The sequence below is a fragment of the Ornithorhynchus anatinus genome, chromosome 5 (assembly GCF_004115215.2).
Source record: "Ornithorhynchus anatinus isolate Pmale09 chromosome 5, mOrnAna1.pri.v4, whole genome shotgun sequence".
Classification (NCBI taxonomy): domain Eukaryota; kingdom Metazoa; phylum Chordata; class Mammalia; order Monotremata; family Ornithorhynchidae; genus Ornithorhynchus; species Ornithorhynchus anatinus.
The window spans coordinates 11,208,595-11,226,266 of NC_041732.1; the positions used below are offsets into that span (position 1 = coordinate 11,208,595).

General features: G+C 43.6%; 1 protein-coding gene across 7 annotated transcripts in view; it reads left to right on the top strand.

The window, feature by feature from the left end:
- Positions 1 to 17,672, top strand: part of TMEM266 (transmembrane protein 266) — a 107,812-nt gene that overhangs the window by 7,862 nt on the left and 82,278 nt on the right. The window contains exons 2-4 of one of the 7 annotated variants that reach the window (XM_029065857.1): positions 8,582 to 8,716; positions 12,079 to 12,208; positions 16,471 to 16,659. In XM_029065857.1, the coding sequence (XP_028921690.1) occupies positions 12,195 to 12,208; positions 16,471 to 16,659 (203 nt within the window). In that variant the 5' untranslated portion in view covers positions 8,582 to 8,716; positions 12,079 to 12,194. Of the gene's footprint in view, positions 1 to 8,581; positions 8,717 to 12,078; positions 12,209 to 16,470; positions 16,660 to 17,672 lie in introns of those variants that run through there. The other 6 variants (XM_029065856.1, XM_029065859.1, XM_029065858.1 and 3 more) reach the window with 6 other exon arrangements.

The window sequence follows — 17,672 nt, forward strand, 5'->3', positions numbered from 1 at the left end:
CCCATAGCGATGGCATGGACACGTCTCTCCCAGAACGCCCCACCTCCATCTGCAATTGTTCTGGGTAGTGTATCCATGGGGTTTTCTTGGTAAAATTACGGAACCGGTTTACCCTTGCCTCCTTACGCTCAGTAAACCTCAGTCTCCTCCATCGACTCTCTCCCATGCCGCTGCTCCCCGGCACGGGTGAGTTTTTTGACTTGTAGCAGATTGCCTTCTGCTCGCTAGCCACTGCCCAAGCTAGGAATGGCATGGATATTCCCCTGCTTGACTCTCCCTCCCATACTTGAGACAGGTAGAGTACTGGAAACTCTCCAAGTACGACCTTGAGAGGGGAGTTAGAGTTGCTACTTTGAAACAGCAGGACAATGATATTCATTCCCAAGCTGACTTGACTTTGTTTTATGGTATTTGTTAACCCCTTACTATGCACCTGGCCCTGTACTAATCGCTAGCATAGATGCAAGCTAATCAGGTTGGACACAGTCCATGTCCCACAGTGGGCTCACATTCTTGACCCCCATTTTATAGATGAGATAACTGAGGTACAGAGAAGTTAAGTGACTTGCCTAACGTCACACAGCAGACAAGTGGCGGATGAGTGATTAGAACCCAGATCTCCCAGATCCATGCTCTGTCCACTAGGCCATGCTGCTTTTAATTTGGCTTTACAGATTGCTTTTTCAGTTATACCCGTCGGAAGAGTAAAAGTATAGTTGAAAAGAATTTGGCAAGGAAAAAAAAAATTCAGTACATGTGAAACCCTTAATTACACACTGTAGGCAGCTCAGTGTCAAGAGACACCAAATTATCAAATGACACGCTGTAAAGATGTTTCGTATTCTTGAAACAGCTTGATCATCTGTTGAGTGATCGGTCTGTGTCACGAAGGTGGCATCAGCATTTTCAACAGTGCCTGGGTTCGAAGTCTACAACCTCTGGATATTTAAATCGCAAATCGCCGGTGGGAAGCGTCTTATAAAGATCCGGGCCGTGGTGTAAAAAATATTTGCAGTGATGCAGATAGACTTGCAGGACCTATTGCTGATAGCTGAACAAACTGGCAGTCCTAAGGTAATAGTGTGTGTTTGAAAGCAACTGGAGAGAAGAGTCATGAAAAACAGAGGAGTAGAAAATTCAGGGGTAGGAAAACCCGCTCTTCTTAACCTCGCAGTTTGGATGGCAGTTTGTGTTGCAGATAATAAAACTACCTGCATTCGAGCAAAATCTCAGCCTTCAGAAGGAAAAGTGTTCCAATTTCTTGGTAACAGTAGTGTTAACCATCTCACCGTGCCTCGATCTCGCCTGTCTCGCCACCGACCCCTGGCCCACGTTCTACCTCTGGCCTGGAACGCCCTCCCTCCTCAAATCTGACAGGCTATTACTCTCTCCCACTTCAAATCTATTGAAGACACATCTCCTCCAAGAGACCTTCCCAGACTAATTCCCATTTTTCCTCATCTTCTACTCCCTTCTCCGCCTCCCTGATTTGCTCCCTCTGTTCTTTCCCTCCCCAGCCCCACAGCACTTATGTACATAACTGAAATTTAATTTTTTTGTATTGATGTCTGCCTCCTCCCCAACCCCCAGCCCAGACTTTAAGCTCATTGTGGACAGTGAAGGTCACTGTTTCTTCTTGTACTGTAATTTGCCAAGCACTTATACAGTGCTCTGCACACGGTAAGCTCTCAATAAATACAACTGAATGAATGAAAGTACACATTTTATCTTCTGATCACTCTTTCCACCATAGATCAGCTTCTTCTGCCACAGGGGAAGAGGCTTTGCCTGGAAAGTATAGTTCCTGTTTGATAAAGTCTGCAGGATTAATATTTCTTAATCACTAGGTATCCTTAATGTTCTAGATATCAGCACTCCCCAATCCACATGCCCCAGGAGTGTTCCTGAGGCCGTCTTTCTTGCCAAGCTGAAGCAGAGGCCTCAGCCATCCACAAGTCCTCCCTCTTGCCTGCTCTTTCCTCTACCTTCAAATCTTCCAGTCTTCAGCTTCCACATCTTCAAAGTCCATCTGACATCCCACCTCCTTCGGGGGACTTTCTCTCTCCCCAGGACCGATCTTCCCAAATCTCCCAGCACTTTTGCACTCATAACCTCCCTTTGCACTTGTGAACATACTGATTTACATACTCTGCTACTTAAGCACTTCTTCCTCCTTTCCATGAGTCTTCATTTATCTGTCTCCCAGGTGTCTGTCTCCCCCCCCCCCTCCCCCCCCCCCCCCCCCCCCCCCCCCGTTAGGTTGTAAATTAGTTGTGAGTGGGGACCATGTTTTCTACATCTATTATATTCCCCCAAGTGATTCTGTAGTGCTCTGCAAACAGTAGCCCCTCATTAAAAATGATTGATTGATTGCCAGGGCATATGTTCCGTCACCTGAGGCCTTTTTTTTTATGGTATTTTGTTAAGTGCTTACTATATGCCAGGCACTGTTCTAAGCACTAGGGTTGACACAGTGCAATCACAGTGTGTGTCCCACATGGAGCTCACAGTCTTAATCCCCATTTTACAGATGAGGTAACAGACAAAGAGAAGTTAAGTGACTTGTCTAAGGTCACACAGCAGACAAGTGCCACCACAGGAATTAGGAACGGGGATTAGAACTCAGGTCTTTCTGATTCACCGGTCTGTGCTTGAACCACTAGGAAATGCTGCTTCTCCATCTACCTTCCAAGCTACCATTCTGCCCTCTCCCCCCGGCCCCGGCCCCAACATGTCCCTTCTTGCAGAGAAGAGGAGAGAAAGTCAAGGGACAGTGGCACAGGCAGAAGCTGAGGATTTTGGATAAGCACTACAACATATAAACATTGCTCCTGCCTTGGCTAAGTCCATAAAGAAAGCTTTTACTGGGCAGGGAACAGTAGGAGAAGTGAAGGGAAGCCACAGGTAATCCTCAGTAAACAGAATATCCAGGTAGGAAATGTGGCCCAGCTCCAAACAGGTGCTTATCTGACACAGCCTCCCATAGGGAGTCCTGTTATGTTTTACAATGGGAATGGGATGGCCACAGTTATTTCTCTCCAAAGACTAAGCCTAACAAAACCGTATCATTTATTTCTGTAGCGCTATCATTCAGGTAGCGTCTCCCTACTCTGTGTACCCTGTGACCCTGCTACGCTGATGGCGTGAGGGTTCAGAGACCTGGGAAGTTGTTGGAAAGTAAATGTAATGTAGCTTGAGAATAGGAGTTACCCAGCACTGGAACTGAGGATGTGGCTAACCTCAAGCTCTGAACTCTTCTCTTTGCCTTCCCCTGGTCCCTGGGACGGAAGTCCTAAAGGGAGGAGCCACTAATTCCTAACATGAGAAGCAGCGTGGCGCAGTGGAAAGAGCACGGGCTTTGGAGTCAGGGCTCATGAGTCCCAGCTCTGCCACTTGTCAGCTGTGTGACTGTGGGCAAGTCACTTAACTTCTCTGGGCCTCAGTTCCCTCATCTGTAAAATGGGGATTAAGACTGTGAGCCCCACGTGGGAGAACCTGATTCCCCTGTGTTTACCCCAGCGCTTAGAACAGTGCTCTGCACATAGTAAGCGCTTAACAAATACCAACATTATTATTATTATTGTTATTAACACCTATGAGAAAAAGATTGCCCAGGTATTTACTGATTGTACCTCAATCTTGTCTCATTGCCAACCCCTCACCCACGTCCTGCCTCTGGCCTGGAACTTTCTCTTCATATCTGGCAGAACACTCTCAAGGCTTTATTAAAATCATCTCCTCCAAGAGGCCTGTCCCTACTAAGCCTCATTTCTCCTACTCCTTCTCCCTTCTGTGTCACCCTTACACTTGATCTGTACCCTTTATTCACCCCACCCTCAGCCCCACAGTACTTATGTACATTTCCAAAATTTACTTTAATATCTGTCTCTCCTTCTAGACTGTAAGCTCCCTGTGGGTAAGGAACATATCTACCCATTCTGCTATATAAAACTCTCCCATATGCTTAGTATGCTGCTCTGCACACTCAATAAATACCACTACCACACTCAATAAATACCACAATATAGTGGTACTCAATAAATACCACTAATGTCTTGGGAATTAAGCCTTGAATTGGACTCAAACTGTGAATCCTATATGGTGCAAGGACTGTGTCTGACCTGATTATATCTACCCCAGTGCTTAATATATTGTTCAGCACACAGAAAATACTTAATAAATACCACAATTATTATTACCTTGCTCTAAACACCTTTTCTGGGCCAGGCTGGGTTTGAATAATCAACTAAAGAAAAGCAACTCAGAAATAGATCAATCAGTGGTATTTATTGAGCACTTACTGTGTGCAAAGCATTGTTCTAAGCCCCTGGGAGAGTACAGTAGAACAGAGTTGGTAGACATGTTTCCTGCACACAGTGAGCTTACAGTCTACAGGAGGAGACAGACATTAATGTCATTTACAATATCATTTCTGTAAGATAGCATCCAGGATGTGCAAATTTTTCTCTCACCAAGACTGAATAGAGAAATACCCTGCCTCCCCTGTGATTATGGCTAGAAGTTCACCTTTGAATAATTCCAACATTCCCTAAAGCTTTCCCTTTACTTAAAAAAGGTATGGAAAGAACTATAAGATGAAGCCAAATAGGTAATCCCCCAGACCACAGCATTAGGAGCCCAGCCAGTAGCCACAGGTAGTCCTCATAGACTGGCCTGAATTGAGCAAAAATCCAACCCAGCCCTCCACAGTTACAGTATGAGGCTGACTCAGACCAGCCTGGCACTGGTTTGGGGGAACAATGAACCGGACAGAAATTAAGTGCCGGAAAATCTGGAAGTTGACCCAGATTCACTTAGAGAGATGTTACAATATCTGTGCCACTGACACTGGATCTTCTAAGAATTGTGATTCCCCAGTTGAGAATCCCCCCCCACAGTTCCCCCCTCTACTTGAAACAAGGCAGGTAGGGAAGAGGATGGAGAAGCCTGGAAACTGTTGGTTCCTGATTTGGAATGGGCTTGTGTTGGCATGGCCTAACCAAGCAGGCTCTAGAACAGGCCCTGCCAGCTCTAGGTTGCAGGCCAAAAAACCCCCAAAACCATCCCAACTACAGGTGTTGCACAATCCATTGAGCTGGAAAGAAAGGAACTCTCCACTCAAAAGCCCTTATTCTTAGGTCTGCTCCAAGAAAACAGCTCATGCAAGGGAAATTCCTATTCTTACAAGAGAAATATCCCTTGTGGACCTGGGGGGTCAGGTTTCAGAGGATTGGTGAATTCTCATAGAATTGAGAAGCAGCATGGCCTATTGGTTAGAACATGGGCTTGGGAGTCAGATGGACTTTGGTCTCAGTCATTCATTCATTAGTATTTATTGAGCGCTTACTATGTGCAGAGCACTGTACTAAGCGCTTGGAATGTACAAGTCAGCAACAGATAGAGACAGTCCCTGCCCTTTGCCGGGCTTACAGTCTAATCGGGGGAGACGGTCAGACAAGAACAGTAGCAATAAATAGAATCAAGGATCAGTCCTGGCTCTGCCACCTGCCTGTTGTGTGACCTTGGGCAAGTCACTTCAAGTCTTTGGGCCTCAGTTACCTCAGCTGAAAAATGGAGATTAAGACTGGGAGCCCCTTCTTATTCCTACCCCAGTAACTTAATACAGCCCCTGGCACATAGTAAGCACTTATATACTTCTAAAATGTCCAGTGAGACTCAGGTGGCTCAAAATAGAGAAATCCAAATATCCAACATTTTACTAGAAATACAAGCAGTTCTGGTGTTCTGAGAGAAGAAAGGCATGCTCTTTCTGGGACAATTCTTGTAGACCAGTTTGACGGACAGCTAAAAAAATCACAGGAAACTACCACAGAATCACCGGCTCCACTTTCCTACCTGTGACATGGTCCCCCACCCCTATATTAACTTGAGCACTTCTAAGCCTCTTCTCCCAGAGGGCCTCAAACATTCCTAATGGCAGTTTCTGTGAACGAGATTGAATATCATCTATTTAAGCTTTGCTTTTAGGGTAGACAATCACCCCCAAATTGGAGTGACCTACCCTAGAAACTGTACAGGTCATGGATATCAAGCCGACTCACCCAGCAGGCCAGAGATACCAGAAGAAGATTCTGGATGAATTTGGGATGAAAAAGCCCAGGGTACCCCTAATTTAAGGTAGTATTTCTTTGGGGTATGATTTTTTTATTAAGCTTGCCAAACACTGTGCTAAATGCTGGAGTAGACATAAAATAATTAGACATAGCCTCTGTCATAAACTGGGTTCACAATCTAGGAAAGGCAAAGCATGTATTTTACCCCCATTTTAGGAAATGAGGAAGCTTGGGAAAAGACAGGTTAAGTGACTTGCCCAAGGTCACTCAGCAGGCAAGTGACTGAACTAGGATCCAGATTTCTGACTCCCAGCCCCATGGACAACCAGCAGATACAGCTATGCAATGCTAACACAAACGTGAACTAAAAATCCTAATATTCCTTTGAAACAACAGCATTCACCACACACGGCAGATCGCGGAAAACGAGGCCAGATATAGGTATGTGTTCCTCGAGCTCTGCATCAGGCTGGGCTTCAGAATTCTATCCTGCAAGGGATCTCCACATCCTAAGAACCTGAAACATTGTGGCACACTCCCTCCATGCTGAAGATTAAAGCTCAAAATCAACTCAGCTACACCTCTTCTCCTTCCCATCCCCAACCTCCACACCTTTAGATAGCATCTAAAGAGTACGCAGAACACCCTCGTATAGCAACAGAACTCGGTTCTCTAAACCCATCAAGCTGCCAAAGCACAGCGTGTTCAGCCAACACCCCCAGCCGTCACCCTGGGGTCAGGATCGGTTGTGACATCTCAAGCTGCTATCCTGGCTTGTGCGCAGCTTAGAAATTAGGCTAGCATCACTCTGACCAGCCACCCCACATATTTCCTGTCATATCTGGGCAGTGTTCCTTTTCTGAGTTACAGCCAAGGAGCTTTGGCAGAGAAATATTCACAAAGCAATGGCCAGAATTCCTATCTTGGGCTACAGGCCAAACTCTTAGTACAGTGCTTTGCACACAGTAAGTGCTCAATAAATACGATGGAATGAATGAATGAATGAAGGTCTTCCCCATCCCCCACCTCAGTACCACTCAAAAATTAGGCACTGCCCGATGAAGGAAAAAAGAGAGATTTTTTTATTCCATGGGTCCCATTCCCCAAAGGGGACCACAGACAAGATTTAAAGAGTTCATGGCATCTGTTAGAAGGGAAGTGCCTGATCAGGAAGAAATTTTAAAGCACTAACTCATTAGCACAAATGGGTAGCTAAACAGATTGCTACTCAGTTTTCTCCCACCTGGTCCCAGGAGGGTGTTTGTTTTTGTTTTTTTAAAAAAAATGACAAATGTGACATCAAATAACCCACTTCCAACATCCTGTGAAAAGAATAGTATTTCTTTTTGACCATCTAAGGAAGCGATTGTATTCCTGGGAGAAAAGTAGGTCTTTTTTGAACCTCTAAAAGAGAGACAGACCAACATTTGCTGTCTTAGAACCTTAGATTCTTAAATAATTTTAAGCCTAAATCCTTCCATCTACTAAGTATTTCCTTCTCTTCCTCCTCTTCCCCCTCCATGCCCCTCATATTATTTTTCCAATACCTGGACTTCTCTCTCTGGCCTAAAGCCAAAGCTCCTTCTCCTTCCTGATTGCCTTGTGGCTTCTGTTTCTCAAGTGCACTGCAAAGTACCTCAGAAGTTCCCTGCCGATTCCCCGCAGCTGCTCCCTTCCAACCAATCATGGGCACATTAACTCTCTCCTGCCTCTTACTTCTTAATGGTATTTGTTTAGCTCTTCCTACGCATCAGGCACTGTATTTAGCACTGAGGTATACGCAAGATAATCAGATTGGACCCAGTCCATGTATTGGGTTCACAGTCTTAATCCTTATTTTACAGATAACTGAGGCACAGAGAAGTCAAGTGACTTGTCCAAAGTCTCACAGCAGACAAGCGGCAGAGCTGTGATTAGAACCCATGACCTTCTGAGGATAAGGGATAGCCAGCTTGGAGAGCTTGATGCTTGCTATCCAAATGCTTATGGAATAAAGGGATCCAATTAGTTTTCTCTAGGCTAGCCCCAGAGGGATAGTTTCATTCATTCATTCATTCAATAGTATTTATTGAGCGCTTACTATGTGCAGAGCACTGTACTAAGCGCTTGGAATGTACAAATCGGTAACAGATAGAGACAGTCCCTGCCCTTTGATGGGTTTACAGTCTAATTGGGGATTAGTTGTATTGTATTCACGGTCTGAGCAGGGTTCACTTTGGATCAAGCCCAAGCCAACAGATTTGCTGTACCAAGAAGGTGGCCTGGGAGAGAGCTGCTGGGCCCTCAATAAATCATGTGTGAAAGATGCAGGTTGGTAGACTAGAATTCTTGCTTTTCTGTAAGAGGGACATTGTAATCTGGGGCTCCGGAGAAAGATAAATTACCAAGTAACTACTCTGTTGTGCTTTCACTCTGCGACGAGGATGACTATATGCGCTAACTGCAAAAGATGCAACTGGCTAAAGCAGTACTGCAAAGCTTTTGACCTGAATGAAAATTTGTTTTAGGTCTGATGAAAGAATGAGGATTAAATTCTTGATTGCAGGAGAAACCCTGTGGCCATCTAAAGTGACTTGGATTTATGTTCTTTTTCTGCCTTCAAAAAAACCCTGGGTCCAGCTAAAATGATCAGCAGAAAGTAGGTATGATTTAGTATACTTAGCTTTCAAATAGTAGAAGTATTTATTAAGCCCATACTATGTGCAGAGCGCTGTATTAAATGCTGGAATCACTGATGAGACACGGGTAAAATCAACATCTGTGTTCATTTCTTAATGACGGTCCAGATGTGAAGGACCATCCCTATTTCTGGGTGTAGCCTGAATTTGGTGGTGTGTCTGAAGGGGATGGATTTATGCAGGAATGGATAATCAGGAGCAGAAGATGCAGAGGAGGCTAGAGAAGGCTATGGGTTGAAACGGTAAATTTACTGAAGTACACAATTTAGTCAGATAATATGCATTTGTCTCCCACTTAGACTGCAAATTCCTAGGTATTACGTTTGATCCATTCTTGTAACTTCCTCCACATCCAGTGCTACAGTTTGCACAAGGAGACAGCTAAATAAATGCTTGTGATGATGCCAGAGGGAATCTTTATCCAGACTAAAATAAGGAATCACCAGTCTCTCATTGATATAGTTTAGGGTAAGCTCTTCCTTTAGACTTTAATTTCGTTGTGAACTGGGAACGTGTCTTCTAAATCCATTGTATAGCACTCTCCCAAGCACTTAGTAGAGTGCTCTGCACACAGTAAGTGCTCAGTAAATGCCACTGACTGATAGGGAAGTCAAGAGACCTGGCCAGATGAATGATCCTGGAAAGATACAAAATACCTTAGGGCATTTGGGTGAATCACACAAATGCTTTCAAAGACACTTTTTTTCTGGAAAGTGTTTTAATGCCACCTTAAATGACTGAGATATATACAGAAAGTAGAATTCTTTTTTTTTTTGGAAGAATTGTTAGCCACTGAATATATGTATCTGTATTTTTTGTGACCCAATCTAAGCATTGCCTGGTGATAATAATAATTCTGATATTTGTTCAGCACTTACTATGTGCTAACTGCTGGATCTGGTGAAGATAGAAGATAATTGCATCCCACATAGGACTCACAGTCTAAGTAGGAGGGAGAAATGGTATTGAATCCCCATTTTGTAGATGCACAAAACAGGCAAGTGGCAGAGCCAGAATTAGAACCCAGGTCCTCCCAATTCCCAGGCCCAGGCTCCTTCCAGTTGTTGTGAAGACAATTCTAGACAAGGAGATCTGGAAGAATCCCTAGATTCTGCTAAGTTTGTGAACCAGAGTTCAGACATGGTTCCAGGGACCATTGTGCCACTGCAAGTGACAGTGAAATGAGCAATTAAAGCTGATCATTTGTGGTCACTGAAGATCCTGCGGCTTTTTTTAAAGAAACTCTGAAAAAGATAGAGTTCAACATAGAAGAGCCTTGGCCCAAACTACATAGATTCATTAGCTATTAAAACAAAGCTAGTCCTAAAGTAATTTCTCTCTCCTTGGACACACTTACGCACAATGTTCACCTGCTCTACCACTCACTGTTCTAGATGATCTCTTAATCCCACTGAACCCTCCAAGGCATGACTCCATTCCCTCTTCCCATTCCCAAACTCCTTGAATGGTCTCCCATCCACTGCTTTACCTTCTTCTCTGCCTGTTTTCTTAACCTTGTGCAAACTGATTTTCACCTCCCCTCCCCCAAAGACCACATCATGTCTACTGACCCTGTTACATTGAACTCTCATTCATTCACTCATTCATTCGTATTTACTGAGCACTTACTGTGTGTAGAGCACTCTACTAGGCATTTGGGAGAGTACAATACAACAATAAGCACACATTCTGTGCCCACAGCCAGCTTAGAGTCTAGCACTTGTAAGGTGTTCTGCATACAGGAAGCACTCAATCAATGCCATTGATCATTTGATCCAAAGTTGTCTTGGTGCCAAGTTTTAAAGCATTCTGTTTTGTCCTAATCCTCCTCTATTGCATGCCTTAAAACTGGTGACACCCTTCTTCTTTTAGACACTTGCACTGACTTGGGTTTCTTTTCTCACCTCCCTCCTCTTACCTCCTTTGCCAGATTCTACTTCTTCCTCATCCTTTAACTGTAGATGTCCCACAGGGCTCTGTTCTGAGTCTCTCTCATCTACACTCATTCTCCTTGAGAAATCATCCACTCCCGTGATTGCAACTTCCATTTCTATGCAGATGTCTCTTAAATCTGTCTCACTCTGACCTCTCACACCAGCTTTACAATCTCTCATTCCCTCCTCCTTCGAGGATATCTCCACAAGCATGTTCTCCCAGCACCTGAAGTTCAAGCCGGCAAAACTGAACTCCTCATTGACCCATCTAAAACTCTTCCTACCCATACCTTTCGCTGTCCACCACACCACTATTCTCACTATCCCAAAAGCTCTCAATGTTGGAGTCATCTTTGCCTTCTCTGTCTTTCACCGCCCACATTCCCAATCTGTCTCTAAATCCTGCCAGATTGTCTTTCATGAAATTTTCTGGATCTTCTCCATCCTTATGGTCACCATCTGATCCAAGCCCTCATCACCTCCTCGCTGAACTATGGTATAAGTCTCCTCTCTGGCTTAAGCCTCCAGTCTTTCCCTTCAGTCTGTCCTATATTCTTCCTAAATGCACCAGTCAGCTTGCACTAGTTACACTGTAGCTGATAGGGAACAACACAAGGTACTAAGCTAACAGTTTAAATAGGCTTTACAAGTTTTCAGGTGGCTTTGTTCTTTTCTGTAACCTGTGAAGTTTTCTGTCACACCTCCCATTACACTCCTTCCTGGGGGCCATTGTGACTGGAGAAGACCCAAAATAAACCAAGCCTATGAACCCAGTTTGCAGTGGATTTAATCTCCTTGGTTACCCTCAAAATGACCCAGACTTAAGGGTTTCTCTGGGCTGGGGGTGACCCTTGGCCTGTTGAAATGAGAGCAAACTGTTACCATCTAGATTTCATCCAGACCCATTCCTTACTCTTGATCTGGACTGATGGGGGTATCCTCTTAGGTAAACACTCATGATCCCTTGCTCCTTTAAATTGTGTTTTTTCAGTGGCCCCCGCCCCCAAAAAATATATCTTCTTGTAAAAATGGCCTTCTCTAATTATTAGACCAACTACTGAGGAAAGAAAACATTCAGGAATAGACACCGAAGGAAAGTAAGGAAATAAATCAAGAGAAGTGTAAGACTTAAAGAGTGGGGAGAGGAAGCAAATTTAAAAAAAAAGAATTATACGTAGCCAGAATTTCCTATATGACTTTCAAATACCCAGGGATTTTGTGATGCATTCTATAAATCCTGAAAACAAGTCTCCCTGGCCTCCTTCTATGCGAGCAATTGTTTCCAACTTCAACTCTCTTTTCCATCCAGTGAGTTAGGAAGATTTGGGTTTTTGTAGCACCTATGTCAAAATATTGGATGAAACTAAAATGCTGTCCCATTATTTGTTTCAGGACAGTCTATTTTTGTTTGTTGTAAAATTCACCTGGAAATGCCGAAAGTATTCTTCAGAAGAGAGGAGTGCAGCTAAAGATCATTGGGACCTATTGCTTTGGCTGCAACTTTCAACATGACCAATCCTCAGTAAGTATCAGATAAATCCAATTACAGTAGGCCCTGAATCAGAAGCATAAAAAGCAAATGAGGAGAAAAGCACAGTAATTTATATTCAAATATTATTAACGCTGAGTGACTCAAAACTAATATATGAAATGAATTTCAGCTCTTCTAAGGTTGAGGGCTTCTTTTCGGGGGCGGGGGGGGGGTTTCTTCCAAGGAGCTCAAGTTAAAACTATTTGTCAATACCACTGCCATGCTTTTTCTCTCTATTGCACCATTAACTAAATCTTTTTAATCTTTTTATGAGCTCAGAAGACAGAAGAATGTGGAAATCGAGAACTGCTGCCATAAATCTTCTTCCACACCTTGGTTTCTACACTTGGCATGATGATATAAAAAAGAATCCCCTCCAAGTACTTTTTCCAGAGAAGGAAGTGCTTAGCAGGGTTAAAATGAGATTAATAAGCCAATTTAAGGAAGAGAAATTGGCACTAAATGGAGAAAAGCCCTAATAATTTGGGACTCATCCTCTTCCATAGCTTCCATGGTAGCAGCAAGGTGTGCTTCCCGACTTAGATCATTTGACAGGATAATATCTACACACAACGTCTGCGTTACACTTCATGAACATAGCAGATAAAGCCTCAAATAATGTGGCTGGAGAATGCATGAACTCCAAGTCCACCCATGTCATACCCCTTGCAGCTCAGCCAGGGGCTTGATATGATGTGTGATATATGTATATTTATAATAATAGTAAAAATAATAATGGTATTTAAGCGCTTACTATGTGCCAAGCACAGTTCTAAGCACTTGGGTGGGATACAAGGTAATCAGGTTGTCCCACATGGGGCTCACAGTCTTAATCCCCATTTAAAGATGAGGTAACTGAAGCACAGAGAAGTTAAGTGACTTGCCCAAAGTCACACAGCACAAGAGGCAGAGCGTCGGCCTGCCATTAGGTCATTAGAACCCATGACCTCTGACTCCCAAGCCCAGGCTCTTTCCACAGACCCACTATATATGTATAAGTATGTACATAGCTGTAATTTATTTATATTAATGTCTCTCCCTCTAGACTTTAAGCTCATTGTGTGCAGGGAATGTGTTTGTTATTGTATTGTACTCTCCCAAGTGCTTAGTACAGTGCTCTGCACACAGTAAGCACTCAATAAATATAATCGACTGATTGACTCAGATGATCACGTGATGAGAACAAAGATCACAGGATGCTAAAAGTGTTTCTGGAGGATGAACTGAGAGGGTCAGTCGGGCAGAAGGAGTCCTCCAGCATCATCCTCAAATCCTTTCTCTGCTCACTGAAAAGGAAACGGGCACGGGCCTGGGAGTCAGAAGGACCTGAGTTCTAATCCCGGCTTTGCCACTTGTCTGCTCTGTGACCTTGGACATGTCACTTAACTTCTCTGTGCCTCGTTTACCTCATCTATAAAATGGGATTAAGATTGTGAGCCCCATGTGCAAACATGGACTGTATCCAACCTGATTACCTTGTATGGACCCCAGCGCTTAGTACAGTCCTTGCCACAGAGAAAGGCTTAACAAATGCCATTAAAAAGGGAGAGAGGGAAATACTTCCTCCGGGAAAGTTCCCAATTTGATCAGTATTAATATGTTTGTATTTACATTGGCATTGGGAACCTAGAACAAACCTGATGGTGGAATAAAAGCATTTCACTTAACCCCCTGGGTTCTAAAAGTGACAGTGATATCTAACTGGCTCAACCAGCTAATCTGGGGGAAATTTTGTATTTTTTGTAACAGACTCAGACTGTGAGCTGCATGTGAGAAAGGGACTATGTCCAACCTGATTATCTTTTACCTACCTCAGTGCTTAGTACAGTACTTGGCACATAGTAGGTGCTTAAATGCCATTATTATTGTATTATTATTATTTTGAATTTGGCATAGAATGGTTGAAAAAAATGTCAGGTTGAGGTTGGTGAGGGAATTTTCCACCCCCGTGAGCTTGCTTCCTCAGGCCTGCACCTAACTGTTGTGTGAGTCCACCTGATTGAAGTGTGTTTCCTGGGTTGATGGTGACTCAGTACTCACCCCCTACCCCCACATCTTCTTCATCACCAACCTATCTGGCCCCTTTGGACTTCCTGGGGAACCACTGAAGGTGAAAAGTCTGAAATACAGGAGGATAGGCTGATGCCAGAGTTTCCAGCATAGGTTTAGAAGGGGAACAAGGTGTTCATGGCACAACAGACTCCATTTGTAGTAGTAAAAATATTTATCGAGTGCCATCTGAGTCCAGTGTACTGAGGAAAGTACAACAGGAGCACAAAATGTTTTCCCCTCCCACAAGGAGCCTTCAATCTGAAGGGGAAAAACAGACATAATTAGGGTGATGCCCAGAGGTGAGTTTCCCAATAGGTCCTATAAGTTCTGATCTAAAGTGGCATTTTTGGAAATGGCAAAGCATATTAATAACCAAAAATATTAATAATGTGGAGTAATTTTCCAGGAAACTTATTTTCAAAATCTTCTTTGCCCATGTTCATTCATTCATTCAGTAGTATTTATTGAGTGCTTACTCTGTGCAGAGCACTGTACTAAGCGCTTGGAATGTACAAATCGGTAACAGATACAGACAGTCCCTGCCCTTTGACGGGCTTACAGTCTAATTGGGGGAGACAGTGTTTCATTAAGGCTGGGCTTTCAAAACTCTTAACAAATACTGTATTGAGGGGTTGTGAGTGCCATTATTCTTCCTTGGTATCTTGATAAATACCCAGGTTTATGACATATTTACACAGCAAGGATTGGCAATTAAACAAGTGGATAATTTGGGCATGGTGGCATCCAGTTTGAATCAGTCAGGCCCAAACCTATGTTTTCCCCAGCTAGCTCACTATCCATCAATCAGTGGTATTCATTACATACTTATTCTGGGCAGAGCACTGTATTAAGCACTTGGGAGAGTACTATGTAACGAAGGTGGGCAGCACATTCCCTTCCCACAGGAGCTTACAGTCTACAGGTGGAAACAGACATTAAAATAAATTATGAACTTGTACATAAATGCTGCATAGCTGAGGATGGGGTGAATATCGAGGTTTTTTTTTTCCCCTATGGCATTTGTTAAGCACTTACTATGTGCCAGTCACTCAACTAAGTGCTAGGGTAGATATAAGCTAATCAGGTTGGACACAGTCCATGTCCTACATGGAATTCACAGTATTAATCCCCATTTTACAGGTGGAGGAACTGAGGCACAGAGAAGTTGTGACTTTCCCAAGGTCACACAGCAGACAAGTGGCAGAGCAGGGATTAGAACTCTGTTTCTTCTGACTCCCAGACCCATGCTCTATTCACTAGGCCACACTGCTTCTGCAGTAATCGAGGGAAATATGAGTTTAGTGGCCTGAATAATAATAATAATAATAATAATCATAACTATGGTATTTGTATAGCACTTACTATGTGCCAAGCACTGTTCTAAGTGCAGGGGTAGATACAAGGTAATCAGGTTGCCCCACGTGGGGTTCACAGTCTTAATCCCCATTTTACAGATGAGGTAACTGAGGCACAGAGAAGTGAAGTGGCTTGCCCAAGGTCACACAGCAGACAAGTGGTGGAGCCGGGATTAGAACCCACGTCCTCTGACTCCCAAGCCCGTGCCCTTTCCACTAAGGCATGTTGCTACTCATAATGATCTGGATAGTTGTGTTGATGTAAATCCGACTAGGGAAAGGTTCAATGTTTGTGGTCTGTGGGAGAACCAGGATTGGAATGTAGAATACTCAACTCGGTCAGTCAGTCAGTCGTATTTATTGAGTGCTTCCTGTGTGCAGAGCCCTGAATTAAGTGCTTGGAAGAGTACTGTGTAACAGAGTTGGTAGACACATTCCAGCTATGCCACTTGTCAGCTGTGTGACTGTGGACAAGTAACTTCACTTCTCTGTGCCTCAGTTACCTCATCTTTAAAATGGGGATTAACTGTGAGCCTCACATGAGACAACCTGATTTCCCTGTATCTACCCCAGCGCTTAGAACGGTGCTCGGCACATAGTAAGCGCTTAACAAATACCAACATTATTATTATTATTCCCTACCCATAACGAGCTTACAGTCTAGAGGGAGCAACTGCATCTCCATTCTCCTCTAGCCAGAGACTCTTCTATCAATCTGTTGCATGTAAAAGATATTAGAACAAGGTCCTCAGACACTCTGTCCGGGCACCAGTCTTCCCATGTGAAATTTTAGTTCCTTTTGGTATTTACTGTTTTCTTGTTTCTGTCCTCTCCCCCATTGAACAGGCCTTCAATAGAAGGTGGAGTTTCTGAAGTAGAGATAATCTCACAACAAGTTGAAGAAGAAACCAAAAGCATAGCTCCAGTGCAGCTTGTTAACTTTGCTTATCGAGATTTACCTCTGGCGGCTCTTGATCTCTCTGCGGCAGGGTCACAGCTTCTGTCAAATTTGGATGAAGAATACCAAAGAGAAGGGTAGGTGCCCATTATTTTCTTCCTCCAAATCAATTCTCCTGGGTTTCTAGAAGTCTGCTCAGCCTATCTCTAAAGATACCTTCATCATCACCTCAGGAATATTCCTGATAGACAGAGCAATTGGTCGTCCAAACCGTTTCCTGCTTTGGAGATGGGTCCCTGAGACACACGTCAACATCTGGTACAAGAGGCTTTTCTGGGACAGTGAATACCTATTGCTCCTAGATGGGTATTGATTAGCAAATTCTCTTCACTGAGGAAAAACAATGAAGCTGTTGTTAAGTGATAAAGGAACATGGGTCGAATCTATTACTTCTCAGGCATTAACTCATTAATCTTTCTTGGAGGGAGATCATCGTCATCTTCCCCTCTTGATATAAAGTCTCATCAAGGCAGAGGTGCATTTTCTAGTGCCATTGAAGGAGATGAGTTTGAGGGTGGGGTTGACACTTTGAAACACCTGATAGCTGGACCAAGATGCTGAATTTGAGGTTAGATCTCCTATTATTTATATCAGCTGTCAGAATGATGTGAATATTAGATCAACATGTACAAGGGCTTTTTAAATGAGCTACTTTCCCTGCTGTTGGTCCAGTGGAAAGAGTACTACTCTGGGAATCAGATCAAAGTTCTAGTCCCAGGTCTGTGGATGGAGGCTTTGCCAACAGAGTTGATGTTCTCGACCGAAGAGCAACCTAGGACTTTCCATGAGGTAAATAGACCCAGCAGGCATTACAAAAAAAAAAACAACTGACCGTTGTGGGCAGCAAAGACCGCAGTGGCTTCCAAGGAGTCAGGGAACCACATCACAGAATTGGGACTGTGATGCAGTCAAATTTGGTCTTCACAGAAGAAGAAAAAAATAACCCTCATTTACACTTCACCTGCCCCTCTGCTACTCACTCTCTCACTGTATCGTAGGCCCCAACTAGCTGGGAAAAAGAGAGTGGGAATGGGAAAACACAGTTCCTAGTACTTTATTAAACTCTTTCAGGCAGGATCTCGGTACTGAA